At 48.9% G+C, this 16,404-nt stretch overlaps 1 protein-coding gene across 1 annotated transcript; it reads left to right on the plus strand.

Moving 5' to 3' along the window:
* Positions 1-10,112: 10,112 nt before the first annotated feature.
* Positions 10,113-11,660, plus strand: LOC149354043 (uncharacterized). The gene is given in 3 exon segments (XM_089575914.1): positions 10,113-10,479; positions 11,442-11,578; positions 11,580-11,660. Coding segments are annotated over 3 exon segments (585 nt in total).
* The last annotated feature ends 4,744 nt before the right edge of the window (positions 11,661-16,404 follow it).

Raw genomic sequence — 16,404 nt, forward strand, 5'->3', positions numbered from 1 at the left:
GAAACGCCCACCTGGGGGATCTATCTAAGCACAACACAATCAGAGCGCGAACGAGTATATTATCACTTTTCCCCGGTTATCAAGGATACAAAGAGCATGAGTACTAACAAAGAAAAGACTAAAAACCGGTGAAAGACATGTAAAAAGCATGAAACAACAGGGCTGAGGGTGCATGAAGGTCTGAAGAAAACACAAGCAAAAAGGCTAAAAACACAGGAAAGACATGTGTTCCCCGTTTCAAAAGAACATCTGTGCTAAAAAAGCATAAAAACCAGTTGACGCGCGAAATTGTTGAAGCTGCCTACATCAGGAAGTCTAGGGAAGGTTGTGTGAGCACTCCTTCAATCTCCCTGTCCGAAAAAGAAGTCGCTTATCTTTCTGGTTTTATTTGATTTCTCCCGTTTTAGAGGCATCTTTTACATGGTTTCTGACGTTTTAGCCGTGTTAGTTGTTGGCGTTCATCCTTAGTTAACTTTTTTAGCAGTTGTTTTTCGCCATTTCACCTAACAACCTCCGCTTCCTCGGCCTTGTTATCCCATCGTGTTGTAGCAATGTCTTTCCTGTGTGTTTAGCCTTTTTGCTTGTGTTTTCTTCAGACCTTCATGCACCCTCAGCCCTGTTGTTTCATGCTTTTTACATGTCTTTCACCGGTTTTTAGTCTTTTCTTTGTTAGTACTCATGCTCTTTGTATCCTTGATAACCGGGGAAAAGTGATAATATACTCGTTCGCGCTCTGATTGTGTTGTGCTTAGATAGATCCCCCAGGTGGGCTTTTCTGTGGCGTGTGTATTTAAGAGCGGGGTCTTGGTCATTCTTGAAATAAAGTTGATAGTTCAGCGCTCTGTCCTGTCCCCCTTTCTGTCTGTTTTTTCCTAACCGTGTTCGCGCTGCTGAAATCGTATGGATTCGCACCAACTAGCCCGCCAGATTGTGTTATTAAATTTTCAGTGGCGTTGCTTTCCTCCGCTCATTACCGATTGTACGCTTTAGAGAAGCCTCCATACGTGAACATTTTGTTCAGCACCGGTGTTGCTTTCATGCTTGCATCTGCGCTGTCGGAATGTATGTGTTAGAAGAGGTAGCTAACTAATCAATGTAAAGTTGTCTGGAAGTCATCATGCTCTAGTAAAGGAACCTAATACTATGTCCCCACTCATTAAATCGTATTAATGGAGGGCTCTTTTCGGGGTGCACCTGTATTCATTGGGGCGAGTGCAAAGAATAAGTCTTTTTCGGCGGTCCGCAGCGGTGTACTGAGTTGGCTCACCATAACTTGCGACAGTTTGCCAGCAGAGAGTTTTGATAAGAAAGGCTCTGTAGCACCATTAAATATTGACTTAACACATGATGCATATTAAACCATGATGGTATAGTAACATAAACTTACTGCACCACTGACTGACTGCAGGGAGCGCTAAACCAGCAACTCTGCGCAGGAGGAAGGAAATTTGGAAGGCGGAAATTTTCGCGACTATAAGCTTACTTGAGATAATTGAAAAATTTACATTTATTGTAAAGTAAAACATTTCTGAGAATAATCCTTGGATATGCTTGAACACTTGAGCCTCTGTGTTACTCACTCGCAGAATGCCTCTATATGAGTGTTTAAAAGTCAGTGGTCAACCAATCGCTTCAAAATTCAAATTTACGCAACTACGACAAAATTACAAATTTCCAACTTTTGAATAAAAATGAAATTTTCCGCAATACAACATCCCGAAATCTTCACCCACAATGCCTGTCAAGCTAAGATTCCAAACTGGGAGGTGACAAAAGTACTATGACATGCGTACCAAAAAAAAAACGTGAACAAGGCTAGATACACAATATGTGTTATGTGGGTTACAGTTACAATAAAATCCGTTTCTTTATTTGCCATGTCTGACGGCCGCAGCTTCTTAAGCTGCTTAAGCTGCTTAAGCGGCTTAAGCTTCTTATGGTTCCATCAGAGGAAATGTAATGTCTTGTGGAAGCACATTTTGTACCTGCAGTAAACCACTCGCGATGGTCGAACACAACTGTCCAATCATCAGCTAAGACAGCAGCTTGTAAGCCACAGGATATCGGCTGCGGTCAATAAGCGTCCCTCCTGCGCAGTTATCGTGGGTCGCTTAGCTGTCTGCGGGTGCCACGGTGCCTGCAGTTCGGTGAAGATCAAACGAAGGCTACAAGGTATGTGTGGAGTGTTAGCGCTGCTTGCCTAGAAGCGCGCGCGTTCAAAACATCGTGCCCTATGCTGCGAAGCCAGTGATTTCTATGAATAATGAGGCGAACTAAAGATTGATGTCAAAACTAAAAATAGTCTCGTGCTCTCATAGCCTTTCTTTTTAGCGAAAAAAAAACTTAGAAAACCTCCAGGTTTCGTGCGACGCACCAGACAAAGGCGACGAAATAACACACAATCAGTGTAGTCTACAAACTGCATGTTTCGGTTGTTGTTGCTGCCTTAGTGACGTGGCACATACCCACGACGGGGGATAGGCGAAGGTTCAGAGAGGAGGGCCAAGAAAAGAGGGTAAACAGCTGCCAAGCTAATGGTTGTGCTTTGAGTAATAAGTTAAAGATTAATTAACGAGGTAAAAAAATGGGTGACAAGATCAGAGAATTGAATACATCAAAATTACGGACAGATCTTTTAAAAAGTGCAGTTTTTGATACAATTAGCAAGGGAATCTGCCGGTAGCTATTTTGTGATCGTGGAGGGGTTCTCAAACTTGATGCAGTGCAAAACGTCTGCGCTCGTACAGAAGTAGAGAAGAAGCGGGGCCCGCAAAGTGAGTCCCAATTTTGTAATAGGAATTTCTAGATGCGTCTTTCTCTGGTGCGCAAACCTCCGGCAAGAGACTAGGAAATGCTCCAAAGTTTCTACATCTCCACAAGCCAGGCAAAACGTTTGGAACTGAACCCTCATCTACATAAGTAAAAATTTAAGCGGTACATCCTGCACCGCGTGACAGTCATCGCTATCTACACTACCGGGATTTGAACACACGAGCCTTGCATGGGTACATGTGATATTGGTAGTCAGCGGTCTAAAGCAAGGGATCGTCGCATGTGTCGGTTATATACTGAAAACAATTAGAACGAGACGTTCCGGAAAAGATGAGATTGGGGACGCTACAGCAGACAGGTGCTTTGAGAACTGATTTTGTCAAGAAGTCTGGTCCATCATTTCGAAAAATACCCCAGTGACCTCGAACCCAAATATAGCATACCTCTTTCATTCATCCAGGAAGAAAAGACTTTAGTGAGCTGCTCAAAGGACCGCCCCTCGTGTACTCCAGCACAAAAAAAACCGAGGGACAATATGAGGGGAATATCACATGAGAAACTTTGTGAGGGAATTTTCAATGCAGCCAGCTCAAGAGCCATAAACTCCGCTAGAAACAGCAACAACGAATGAAGCCTATATTTAGAGGAGCGGGGAAAGAGTATGCAACCAAATTCCAAAATTGGTCTGACATAGTCTTTGTAAAGAAGGGGAAGCGCGTCCGGGCGCATGACAAATTTCCTAATACTTACCCGTAGTAGCCTACCGAGGGCACGCTCACCTTTCTAACGGTATTCTAACGGTAACGGTATTGTAACATCGCGAGTAACGCCTAGATACCTCCGAGATTTTTCCTTTGGTATGTTGTCCGAGGGATAGTGTAGCGAGATATATAAAGGCATGTTAGATTAAAAAATTAGCATACTACTGTTCTGCACATTTAAAACCGAATTAATGTTTTCCAGCGAAACCTTGAGTGCACTGAGTTAAGCCTTTAAAGAACGATATACAAATGAATATCTGTTGCAGAGGGAAAAAAGGCCATGTCGTCTGTGTAAATATAAACTACAACGTTATGGTGTAGAGGAATGTCGCGGATCCGCATATTGAAAAGGGGTGGCGAAAGCGCAGAAACTTGAGACACACCTCTGGTGTGCACTCATACTCATACTCATACTCATACTCATGTTTCGGCTGTCAGCCTTCGTTGTGTTTTCGCCCTTATCCCTCGCTTCGTGTGTAACGTCGAATTTCAACGAGTTAATGCATCCGCAAGGCCATAATTTCTCTTAAAGATCGAGTGGTGCATTTGTGGTGTATTCATAGCTTTTTGTTTGCGACTCGTTATCTGCTCGCGAGTTTACGAGCGATGCATTGTGGTTTAAAAAAACAGCAGTGGAATTTTTTTTTAAAATCGGCTCATTATTTACAAACCAGGACACAATCTAAGGCTCTGAACAGTGACCGAATAAGAAGTGGCTGAACTTACCCGCGAGACAAGTTACATGTGCAGAGGATATCCTATTTACGTGCGGTGCATTTGTGGCGTAAGATTGCTTTAAATGGCTCTGCATTTTCCAGCTGAAATCGCGTCTGCCTTTTAGAGTATATGGGGGACGGTTATTTTCATCAATACTATCAAAACGTACGCAGACCAGATGATACATACATTACTGCGTTCACACAATAGGAAAGCGAGGAGAGGTACGGGAAAATGATCAAATGCGAACATTGACCTTGTGGGAACAGGAAATGTTCAAGCAACCATATCTTCCTGTATGCTATGAAGGAAGGTGAATAAAACAAATGACCTTATTACAGACTGCTCTATGCCAATCACACAAATAGAAATAGCCCCAGAGCATCCGGGATTTTGTACAGGGCCAAGAGAAGTCGTATTCAACACCCTCTTCTCACATCTACGATAATAAGGCAATATATGAAGGTGGTATCCCATGAACATAACATCTATAAAACTCAGTGGGCACAAAATATTTCTCAGTTTCAATTTTCAGTGCTTAGGAGTATGTCTATAGCGTAGAGCTCGTGTTTGCGATGGATATGGAGATAGACTTAATCATTATCAAAGCATTCCCAAATATATAGACGGTTAGAAAGCATATGTATTCTTCAAATCACTGCCCAGCGCACGTTCATTGAAGTGATTTCAGCACCACAGCCACAAACAATCCGCATGCACTATTTCACTATGTACAGTCAACCCAAAGCATAATAATTTATTCCGTCTGTAGGCCCCAGAAGACAAAAAAAAAAGCGGAATTCACTATGGAGCATGCATTTTTTTTAGAAGCTATCAGGCGATCATCCGAAAATAACATCCAACACTTCCCATAGAGGCGTTATAAGACACCTTTCTGGCTGGTATAGTCTTTCAGTGGCAAGGGCACACCACACTACCAAACCGACTGTAACACAGTACCGTTGCAGTGAGATACGAGCAGAGCAGTTCACACTTTTCCACTTATGTTATAGCGGGACAATCTTTAGGGCCAAGCAACCCTGAGCTACCATGTGTCACGTGTTGGCGGCTTTCCCGCCAGTCTGTACCCTGCCACCAGCAATAAAGGACGTAACATATAATTGGCGACGAGGTAAAAATGGCAACTGCGCTGGGCACGATTGGGGAATTCGTTCCAACAGAGGCGACGTCTTGGCCCTTGTATTTGGAGCGCCTCGAATTTTTCTTTCAAGCAAACGACATCGACGGTAACGAGAAGAAGCGAGCAACGCTCTGCAGCGTTTGCGGCCCAGCAACGTATGCCATCGTTCGCTCCCTTTGTTCTCCGGATGCGCCGTCGGCCGTGGCCTACGATGAGATCGTCAGGCGTCTCTCAAACCACTTCTCGCCGCGACCGTCGGTGACAGTACAGCGTTTCAAGTTTGGCACACGTCAACAGCAGCCCGGTGAGTCAATTGCCGACTACATCGCAGAATTGCGACGTCTCTCGGAACACTGCGATTTCGGTGCGTCGCTCGATGACATGTTGCGCGACCGGCTAGTGTGCGGGGTGCGAAGCGAGACCCTTCAGCGTCGGTTGCTGGCGGAGCCGGAGCTTACGTTTGCGACAGCTCGGGAGAAAGCCATTGCAATGGAATCTGCGCAGCGACAGACCGAGCAAATTCGCGGCAGTGCCGCATCGTGTGAAGTTGGCAGCGTGAGCGGGCAGCGTTTCGACCCGTGTGTTGCGAAGGTCTCTGCGCCAGTGACAGCCAAGGAGGGTACCCATAAGCAGGCTGGTTCGCCTGGAAGCACAAGCGTATGTTTCCGCTGCAAGGGTGCGCATTCGCCAAGCAGTTGCCCATTCATGAATATGCAGTGCCACTTCTGCAAGCAACGAGGGCACATAGTGAGAGCATGCAGGAGGAAGGCGGCAGCTCGCGCTTCGGCTGAACCCAACTCTCAGAACAAAAAACGGGCCAGTGGAGGCCGTCACAAGAATGCTGCGTCGGACGTTTACGACGTGTTCGTGCTGTCTGGTGAAGAGCCAGCCGTGAGAGTGGAAGTGCGCGTCAACGGAAGTCCCCTAGAGATGGAGGTGGACTCTGGTGCAGTGTGTTCAGTCATCAACGACCGGACTATGCAGAAGCTGCGAATATCGAAAAGGGCGTTGCGCCCAAGTACTCTTCATCTCCGAGCTTACAATAACAAGGAACTACGAGTGTTGGGTGAACTGACCGTGAAGGTGGAATTCAAGGGGCAGGAACATCGCCTGCGATTGGTGGTGGTTAAGGGTGCTAGTATCGGACTTCTCGGTCGGGACTGGTTCAAGTCTTTGGGAATAAGTCTGAGTGGTGTTCACAGTGTGTACGAGCCGAGTCGAACTGGCAGTAGGGGAACAACAGCCTTGCTCAAGAAGTATTCTTCAGTCTTTGAGCCTGGACTTGGGACAAGTAAAGGGCCTCCTGTACGCATAGAGGTGAACCCGGCAGCTCCGCCGCGATTTCTGAAGCCACGACAAGTACCGTTTGCATTGAGACCGAAGGTGGACGAAGCACTGGACAAGTTGGTGAGCCAAGGCATTTTCCAGCCTGTGCGGCACTCGAAGTGGGCAACACCTGTCGTTCCAGTTGTCAAAAAAGATGGATCGATAAGGATCTGTGGGGACTACAAGAGCACAGTCAATCGTGTAGTGCAGTGGGAGACGTATCCCCTGCCGACACCGGAGCAGCTGTTTGCCAGGCTGGCAGGTTGCTCGAAGTTTTCAAGGCTAGACCTCGGACAGGCGTATCAACAGAAGACTGTTGATGAAGAAACAGCTGACTTGTTGACGGTTACAACACATCGGGGACTGTTCCGCGTAACCCGTCTTCAATTTGGCGTGGCAGTGGCAGTGGCTATCTTTCAGAGGTACATGGAAGAACTGTTGCATGGAATTGATGGTGTTCTTGTGTTCTTGGATGACATCTTGATCGGTGGAAAGGATGAGGTGCAGCACAATGCTCGTTTACAAGAAGTGCTCAAAAGAATTCATGAAGACGGTCTGCGACTAAAGTTTGACAAATGTCAATTTGGTGTTGAGGAAGTGTGTTACTTGGGATTCCGTGTGAACTCTGCAGGTGTGCAGCCGACAGAAGACAAGGTGCGTGCTATTCACAAGGCCCCAGAGCCGACATGCAAAAAGGAACTTCAAGCCTTTTTAGGAGCTCTGAACTTTTACAACAAGTTTCTTAAAGGAGCAGCTCATGCCTTGGAGCCACTGTACCGGCTGTTGGACAAGGGTCGCGAGTGGCGTTGGATGGAAGCTGAGGCGGAAGCATTTCGCCAGGCGAAAGATCTGCTACAGTCATCACATGTTCTGGTGCACTATGATGTCAACAAACCCCTAGTGCTGGCCTGTGACGCATCCCCGTACGGACTGGGTGCTGTGTTGAGTCATGTGTGCGAAGATGGCAGCGAGAGACCGGTTGCATATGCGTCGAGAACTATGAGTGCGGCAGAACGGAATTATGCCCAGACAGACCGAGAAGCGCTCGCCATCGGCTTTGGCATAAAGAAGTATCATCAGTTTCTATATGGGAGACATTTCAAAATTGTGACAGACCACAAACCCCTCTTAGGACTGTTGCACCATGCCAAGCCCATTCCCCAGGTGCTATCACCACGGATGCTGCGTTGGACCCTCATGTTATCGGCTTATGACTATGAAATTGAGTATCGACCAGCGGAGAAGCTTTCCAATGCTGATGCATTCAGTCGTTTACCACTGAGAGCCAGTAGGGCAGAGGAAGAGGAGCAGCGTCTTGGGGAAGTAGGGATGCTGGAAATGGCGCCGGAAGTAGCATGGAACTCTAGGAAGGTGGCAAGATTCACGTCAAGGGATAAGCTGTTGGCTAGAGTCTGCAATTGGGTGCAGCATGGGTGGCCAGAGGGTAAGCTGCCAGAAGAGTTTGCAGCGTTTGTGAGCCGCAAGCATGAACTGTCGGTGTACCAAGGTTGTTTGCTGTGGGGCAGTCGTGTGGTCATTCCAGAGCCAGCTCGACCGTATGTCATGGACATTCTTCACACAGCTCATCCAGGAATTGTCAAGATGAAGGGGCTTGCCAGAGGAGCCGTGTGGTGGCCAGGAATCGACAGAGATGTTGAGCAGAAGGTGAGAGACTGTGCACGTTGTCAGGAATCCAGGTCTGCGCCAGCAGCTGCAAAGATTCACCCTTGGGAATTCACCAAGCGTCCTTGGACAAGACTACACATCGATTTTGCTGGGCCCTTCCAAGGCAAAGTTTTCCTCATTGTGGTGGACTCTCACTCAAAGTGGTTGGAAGTGTGCCGGATGAATTCCATGTCGACAGCTACAGTTTGTGCGAAGCTTCGTTTCCTTTTTGCTACCCATGGCATTCCAGAAACTGTTGTTTCTGATAATGGCACTGCCTTTTGTTCGGAGGAGTTCAGAGACTTCATGTGCCGGAATCAAATCCGACATGTGACCGTTGCCCCATATCACCCTTCTTCGAATGGTCAAGCAGAACGCATGGTGCGCGAAACCAAGGGAGTACTCAAGCGAATGGTTGGAGGCGATATCGACACACGTCTGGCTAGGTTTTTAATGACCCAGCATATCCTGCCTCATGCTACAACAGGCAAGAGCCCGGCCGAATTGCTAATGGGCAGGAAACTTTCAACTGTGTTAGAGCGTCTGCATCCTGACCTGCAGTCCAGTGTGCAGCAGAAACAAGAGCAGGTGATGCAGCGCCGTAGCCAGGCAGTGCGACTGTTTGATGTGGGGGATCGAGTGTTTGTGCGCAACTATCTCTATGGGCCCAAGTGGTTGCCGGGCATTGTGGATGCTGTCACAGGACCAGTGTCGTACTTGGTCGTCACCAAGGACGGTCGTCGATGGAGACGTCATGTTGACCAACTCAGAAGTCGTTCTGCCAGCTACGCATTGGACAGTTTCGCTTCTGGGATGTGTGAAGAGGAGGAACCGCTGGTTGCTTCTCCGGCAGGGTGTTCCGGGCTTGGCATTCCTTCAAGCCTAGAGGACCCTGGAAGACGGGACCAAGGAGAAAGACTGGAGGAGGCTGCAGCGCCCAGTACCGAATCTGCTTCCTGTGGTGAGGACCGTGAAGCGAGTGCTTCCCTTCAAGTCCAGCGACCACAGCGCCAACGCAGCCGCCCTGCGTATCTGAAGGACTTCGTGACGTAGGGGGGAGGAGTGTTATAGCGGGACAATCTTTAGGGCCAAGCAACCCTGAGCTACCATGTGTCACGTGTTGGCGGCTTTCCCGCCAGTCTGTACCCTGCCACCAGCAATAAAGGACGTAACAACTTAGGTATACGGAGCACCGCTTCTTCGCGTGCTGTGTGCTCTGCGTGTCGAACCACAGCGTCTTTCCGAATGCAGCAGCATAAAGAAAGGGATTCATAAATACCGGACACTCCTAAAGAACCCTGCTGCCCAATTGGCTGTAGCGCACCCAGCGGCTGGTTGCGAAACTTGCGATTTCGGTTTCAGGCGCGCGCTGTTTGAATGCAAGCATTCAGTTGAGGAGACCTGTTCAGTAGGGTCTTCCTTTGCTATTCATTTATTTTCGATCCAGACGTTAAGCCCCATAAAGTAAACCAAACCATTTAGCGCCTCTTTCATCTTTATGCGGCATGCACTGAATTTTAAGAGTTGCTAATCATTAATATAGTGGTAAATCTAGCGAATGTTATTTCTCGCGAACACGCGCCAAAAAGAGAAAACGAAGCCGATGAAAACGAACACGCGCGCGGTTATAGGCCTGTGCAAGGTTGCTCTCCCAGGGCTCCAGCGCTTTCCAAACACTGCGTCACAGTTAAAGCCGCTGATTCGAGAACCAGCTCTGCCGTGCTTCAAGGATGTGCCATCCGAACAACTACTGGGAGGATGAGTGCCACCCAGACGCTTCCCAAACCCGCAGGCGCAAAGGTTCTATCAATCCCCATGCGCAGTCTTCTCCTTCTGAGAGGGCACTGGTCTACCACCCCGTCCCGGAGGTCGAGCACATCCTCGTCCAGATCTTACGTCGCCGCAGCCAACCCTTAGCACAGGGGACTGGTGGTGATCGCCGGCCCGGAGCTCTGGGTCGAGGAGGACAGGGAACTGGTGGCGATCCCCGGCCCCAGTATCTGGCTCGGGGCCCTCCGATGACGCGGCAAGCTGTGTTCCCACGGGAGCGCACCCAGCCAGGCGTAGCCATCAACTACCCTCCGCGCGACCACCACGGTAAGTTCATCACGAACAGTCGTATTCTTGAATCTTGGCACACACTCGTAGATCATTTGCTTTGACTGCGGTGGAAGGCGATGTTCAGCGAAAGCTTGAGGCCATTGAGCGAGCCTCGCGACATTTGAAAGGCGGTGCACTAAATGTTTATTATATGCAAACCAAATAAGGAGAGGAGAGGTTACGGCAAAATGAAGATGAAAATAATTTTTTGGGCACTAAGGTGTATAGCAATCGTGTAGTGCTGCTCGCTCTCTGAATCGCCCCGGGTGCACTTCGGCCGCCGGCCAACAGGCAAGCATCTCTTACGGTAGAAGTTGGCTCACTTCCGTTTGTGCGACATCATGTTCTGGTCCGCCACCAATCGCCAAATGCCTCGTCGTCCCTGACTTCCAGTAACCTATAACTCGGCTCTCCTGGCGGGGAAAAAGTGCAGTCGCTTTTTAGAAAACTAGTGCATCCAACCACTGTGCTTATCCATATTTCGCAGGCAGTAATTCGTTGGAAACGTAGCGTAGATGTATTCCTGACTCACAACGCAGAAGACAGCACTCGAACAGATTTACACGCACACATACACCCTTCCATAATAAGGAAGTAATCCACGTATCCACCCAACTGCCGTCATGGGGCTAAAAAAGAAAGTTATGCAGCTTCCACTGAAACTTCGTAGTGAAAGAAAAATTCCTCACCGTCGAGGGTTGGAACCCCAAACACGGACTAACTTTTCTTGAACCACGAAGTTTCTGTAGAAGCTGTATAGCTGTCTTTTGTAGCCGCATGGCTGTGCTTGCGTGGATGTTAGTGAGTAATTACTCCATTGCTAGATATCTACTCCGTCTTAGGGGATTTCTTTGAACATTTGACCGTGCACCCTTCAAGTGGGTCACGTGGCCTGTGTGCCGCAGCTATCAAGATCGGATTCATTAATTCAATCTCATTTATTCCTTTCGGATCTCCAGCCAGGATGGTCTTCAAACACTGCAAGACTGGCACCAAGGAGGCTGAGGTTACCACCGTGGAGGGGAAGAAGGATGTCACGTCGCTTCTGGGATATCAGGAAGCTGGCACAAAGCCGGGGACGGCCAATCCTCCAGCTGAGGGGTTGCAGTGTGCGCTAGCAGCCAGATGCGAAGGACGAGGATATCTGCGGCGGACCCCATCGCAAACGAAAATGCTGAAGTTGCTGCTGAGAGAGAGCCCAGGAGCCACCTTAAAAAATGCCGAGGAGCTTTGTTTCGAAGGTGTTTTTTTTTAATTGACAGGTATATAGGCTACCTTGGATGCAGTAAAGACTGCTTGAAAAACGCCGTCTGTCTTCTGTTTTCTTCGCCCGTAGTCCTCTGCAATTACGCTATGCAGTTTCTAAATGTGATAATTTCTACTTCGCTAGCTGGCCCTCCAGCTCGCAGGCTGGAAGCAGACATTTTTAGAGGTATTGCACGCCGCCCTTAGTTCGCAGTTTTGCGTTAGCATTCCGTTGCTTATGACCAGGCTTTCCGTGGCGTACAGAAAAATCTTTTTGAATCAAATATGCCATATTTTCCGTGTTAACCATGACGACAGATAAAAAAACCTTCAAAGCCAGTCACACTGTGTCCCCCTCGCATAGCCGCTAAGATATCCAGTTCTCTTTCTTTCGTCACGACAAGAAGAAGATGCTCTAACTCCCGCTGTCTATAGTTTTGCCAATCCCCTGGGCAGCTGATCGTCAGTGAACTGGAAAGATTGCAGTCAAGCTGCGCGAAAGGCGCAGCCTGAGTGTGAGCCCACAAGACAAGCGCCGACTAAAAACAATTTTACCGGAAGGCACGTACAATATCGCGCGCATTCCATCGAGGAGTTTCAAAAACTGCCTAGAAATGGTGTGCTCGAAACAAATATTTTGATAAAAAAACTGTAAGCTGTGGCAGACGTAACTTTTAAAGCAATGCTAATTACCTAGCTAAGAAACAACAATTACACTTTTTTGATTAATCTCGCAGTTAGAGTCAATGGCGCGGTTTCGTAGTCACGATCGAGACGACCGAAGCCTTACCTATTTTTGGCAAGAAGAAAAATTTGTTCCCTGCAGCGCGGGGAATTCCAGTGCTATTTTCGCAAACAACACCAGAAAGAAGAACATGGGGCACGCGTGCACTGGAAGTTCAGTGCAAACGTAACGTCCGCTCACGGCGTGTTGCAACGCTCATGGCACCCTATTCGAACTTTCTGCATGAAGTTGCTGAAGCATGGCGGTCGCCCTTTTTTAATTAGACGTTTACTTAGAGAGTGTTGCTCAGTTTTTACAGGGTTTACAGTTCTTACAAGCAGTATACTGCTTTAACTTTGACTTGGTTGTGTAACTGCCAGCAGTGCTAGTGGTAGGTAGAGTTTGCATCCGAAACATGAACGTTTGGGGCCTGAGACGCCGTCGTGGACGACGCACAATTAATGTCGACCACTTGAGTTGCTTTATCGTGTCCTAACATGACACAGTACACCGGTGAGTTTTACAGGGCTAGATGTTAAAGCCAAGGTACACGGCCTCCGCGTCGTCACCGTCGCCCTCATTTAGCATACTACGCGGCCACAGGATCATGTGATGACGTGCATACCCCGAGCGCATAGCCCGTGCCTCGCGCTCACTTCGACCCCTCATCTGATGGCGACTAAGTTAGCGTGAGGCGAAGGATGATTGCATGGCACGGCACCCTGCACACCTGCGCAGTAGCAGCCGCCGCAGTTCTGACAAAGCCTCCAGCGGTGACGCGCGCACCATTCGCTTTGCGGCAGAGCCATAGATGCAGGCTGGGCAAAGCGTGCCAACGCTGCAAGTATGCGGAAGGCCAGAGCGAAGAACCTGCGGTGGGTCGAACAGGGGACGAACGCTCTCGAGACGATGCCCGCATACGCGCTGCACGAGGAGTGGCTCAAGTCCGTGCCAACACATTTACCACACTATAAAGCACTCGGTATAACCTTCCCAAGAAGAACACAACCACACAAACCTCTCGCTTGACATCATCGTTCAAAAGAAGTGCAACAATCGGAAAAGCACAATGGCGACCCTGCTAGTGCTGATCATCCGCTCCACCAGGGGTCGCTAAGCACCAATATTTTTCTTTTTTTTTTTTGCGCTGTTCGCCTTGCAAAATCTTAAACAGTCCTTTCATAGCCGCATCAAGCACTTTCTTTCCCTACGTCGGCCCAGTATGCCACCATGTTTCCTGGTAGCTATAGGTCCGACGGCGGCCTCCGCGGTCAACATGCTGATAGACCCAGCATCCTATGTGCTTACCCCGCTGATCTCCATAAAGCAGAACCGCCACTTAGTACTTTTGAGCAGTGGGAGATCGCGCTGCTCGGCTCGGACATGGCTGTCCAACGCCGTGCCCTCAAGCGAGCCAGCGAAGTCATAACACGAAGCAAGTTCTTTTGATCATCTATCGTCGTGCCAAGTTTCGTTCTTATTTTTTTTTTGAACCAATAACGTTTTTAAGCATGAAATGCTTTTAGCTCCCGTTGTCGGCAGTGTGGTGACGTCACGCCGAGACCGAGAGCCAACATCCGGGCACTGAATTCCACTCATCCGGTCACCGTACGAGATTTAACGAGACTCTCTGAGAGGGCCGCGCTTCCGCGCCGTCCCGTAAGATGGCGCTGCGGTCCCACACTCACGCATGTAAAAGAGCGGCTGCTGGGCCTTCAGCTCATGAAGGTTCCCCCTTTGGCAGGCAGATGTATACACGCTCGCGGACTATTCGAACGCGCTGCAGATACATTCTTGTCAGGCCTGCGTCTCGTCGTGTCCGCGTACGCTTCTGCATCGTCCTGCATTTCATTGCCGCCACCGTCACAGCTGTTTAAGCCGACGAATGGAGCCTGATGAAAGGAGAGTTAGGAAGCGTCTTGCCGAAAGCGATCGCTGTGCGAGTGATACGCCCATGGAGGAATGAAACCATAGGAGAGGACCTCGCTATCCGAGCCGCGTTACAAAAAACGTGCAGGAAGTCACGTGGTTTCGCAAGGCCTACTGATTCCTTGGGCGGCGGCGCAGCCAATAGCAGCGTTGGGCGCAGCGGCGTCGTCTGCTTCACGCATCACCCACGTCGGCAGAGCCGGTCGAGTAGAGTTGGAAATTCGCATTTTAGAGCGCAGCTCTTTGGCGTCCGTTCCTGGGTTTCGCGTCGTCGTCGGCGTCGGCCTCGTAACCAGCTCCGCCCCCATTTCATCCCCCCAGCGCTATCGGCGTCAGCGGCATCAGTCAGTCGCTGCTATCTCTTCCCTCCTCCCTTTATCGTGTTGTCCGCTTGCTGCGCGCGCTTCTGCCCCCATCGTTTGCCGTTGGGTGTACACGCCGCCCCCCTCCCCCCTGTTCTTGCGAGTCTCCGGTTGTCAAAGCGCCGGCTCGAACTTAATTCCTTTCTTCGCTCCTCCTCCAATGCAACCCCTGTGCGGTGGCAATCAGAGAGCCAGATCGGTGGCGGCGGATCTGTATATGTGCACCGCCCGAGCCGAAATTGCGAATACGTGTGAAAAATAAAAAAAAAAAATTCTGTGATAGCGCATACATGTGTTGCTCGATTTCTTTGCCTCAATCTGTCGAAAAGGTGAAACAGCTTATTTGCTGCGCTGAAATTTCGCATTAGGAAGTAACGTAATCGTCGGTAATTTTTTATTCAATCGTTGTGGTCCGCGGGAGGCACAAAGTTCCAGAGGCCTGTAGTCGGTGCCGGTCTTCATTGCTGTGCGCTTAGTTCATTCAGGATGCCATCTTGACGAAAGCGGTTGTTTTGGAAGCCCGCGACAGCTTTCTCTGAAAAGGCTTGGCGCTGCAGCTTCGCTATTCTTTTTCGGCTTCGCGTTTTGTGCGGTTGCGTCCCTCAACGCTGCTAGTCTTGTTCCAAGGAGAAATTGACAGTGCCGACGGCTCATAAAGCGATAGACGACGGTGACACGCTGGTTTATATGGTTACAGCAGCGAGGGAAGAAAAAGCCATTTGCGAGTCGGCGCTTGTTTTGTGTATGTATACATGTTCTGCGTGTTCCTTCATTTTTGTGTATTTTTCCCGCGCTGTTTTAATCACGAATAAATACAAACTCCTCCAGACCGTGTCCTTGTAAGTATACCCGTTCCGTCTACATTCTCCTGTGCATGACGGTCACAATTGTTGGCGACCGATATGCGTGGGCCGCGCTGTGCTCACCGAAGCGTACAGTGCCAAGAAAGCCGCGCCGCATCCAATGGTATCCGTCAGCAAAGCGATACGCGAAGCAGTCTGAAGCGTATCATATCTGTTTACTGTACGCTGTGCGAGCGATATGTCAACTGCGTGCAAGTTTTCTCCGACATGGACCCTGTGGATCGAGCGATCCGCGCGGCTGTCTCGATCGAGTGCTGTTGTGCGAGCGTAAGGACACATAGCCGGGTTTAGGATGCGCAGTGTTAGGTTTAAAACATTTGCGCTTAAGGGTGGTGAAGTGTAAGGCCATGCCATTGTAAGATTGAGTGTACAGCCTTTGTCAAAAGTTTGGAGCCCAGGGGGGTTTTCTTTTTAGCCACACTCTGTCGTTCTTAATGGATATCTAGCGCTCCAAATTTCCTGGACATAAGAAGATTTCTGCTACTGCCTCCTGCAATAGGTAAGACATACATGAATGCTCCTGGAGTCCCATTATAAAGTTTGGAAGTGAACCCCCTGGGCTCTAAACTTTTTACAACGACTGTACCTCGTAACTTACCGTTTACCGAGATGCCGAGTCGACCTGCGACCACCTCGCCGAGTTGCACTTTCTTGCATTCAGCTGATTAAACGCATTAGTGAAGTCCAAAATTTGTACTTTATTGGAAAATCAAATTATGAGCCTTAAAAAGGTTTGATACAGCACAACACTTATTACAAAACATAGCTTGCTACGTGAAGCAAGCAAAATCTTTTAACA

Source organism: Amblyomma mixtum, chromosome 3 (genome assembly GCF_055824585.1).
Source record: "Amblyomma mixtum isolate Tamu chromosome 3, ASM5582458v1, whole genome shotgun sequence".
NCBI lineage: Eukaryota > Metazoa > Arthropoda > Arachnida > Ixodida > Ixodidae > Amblyomma > Amblyomma mixtum.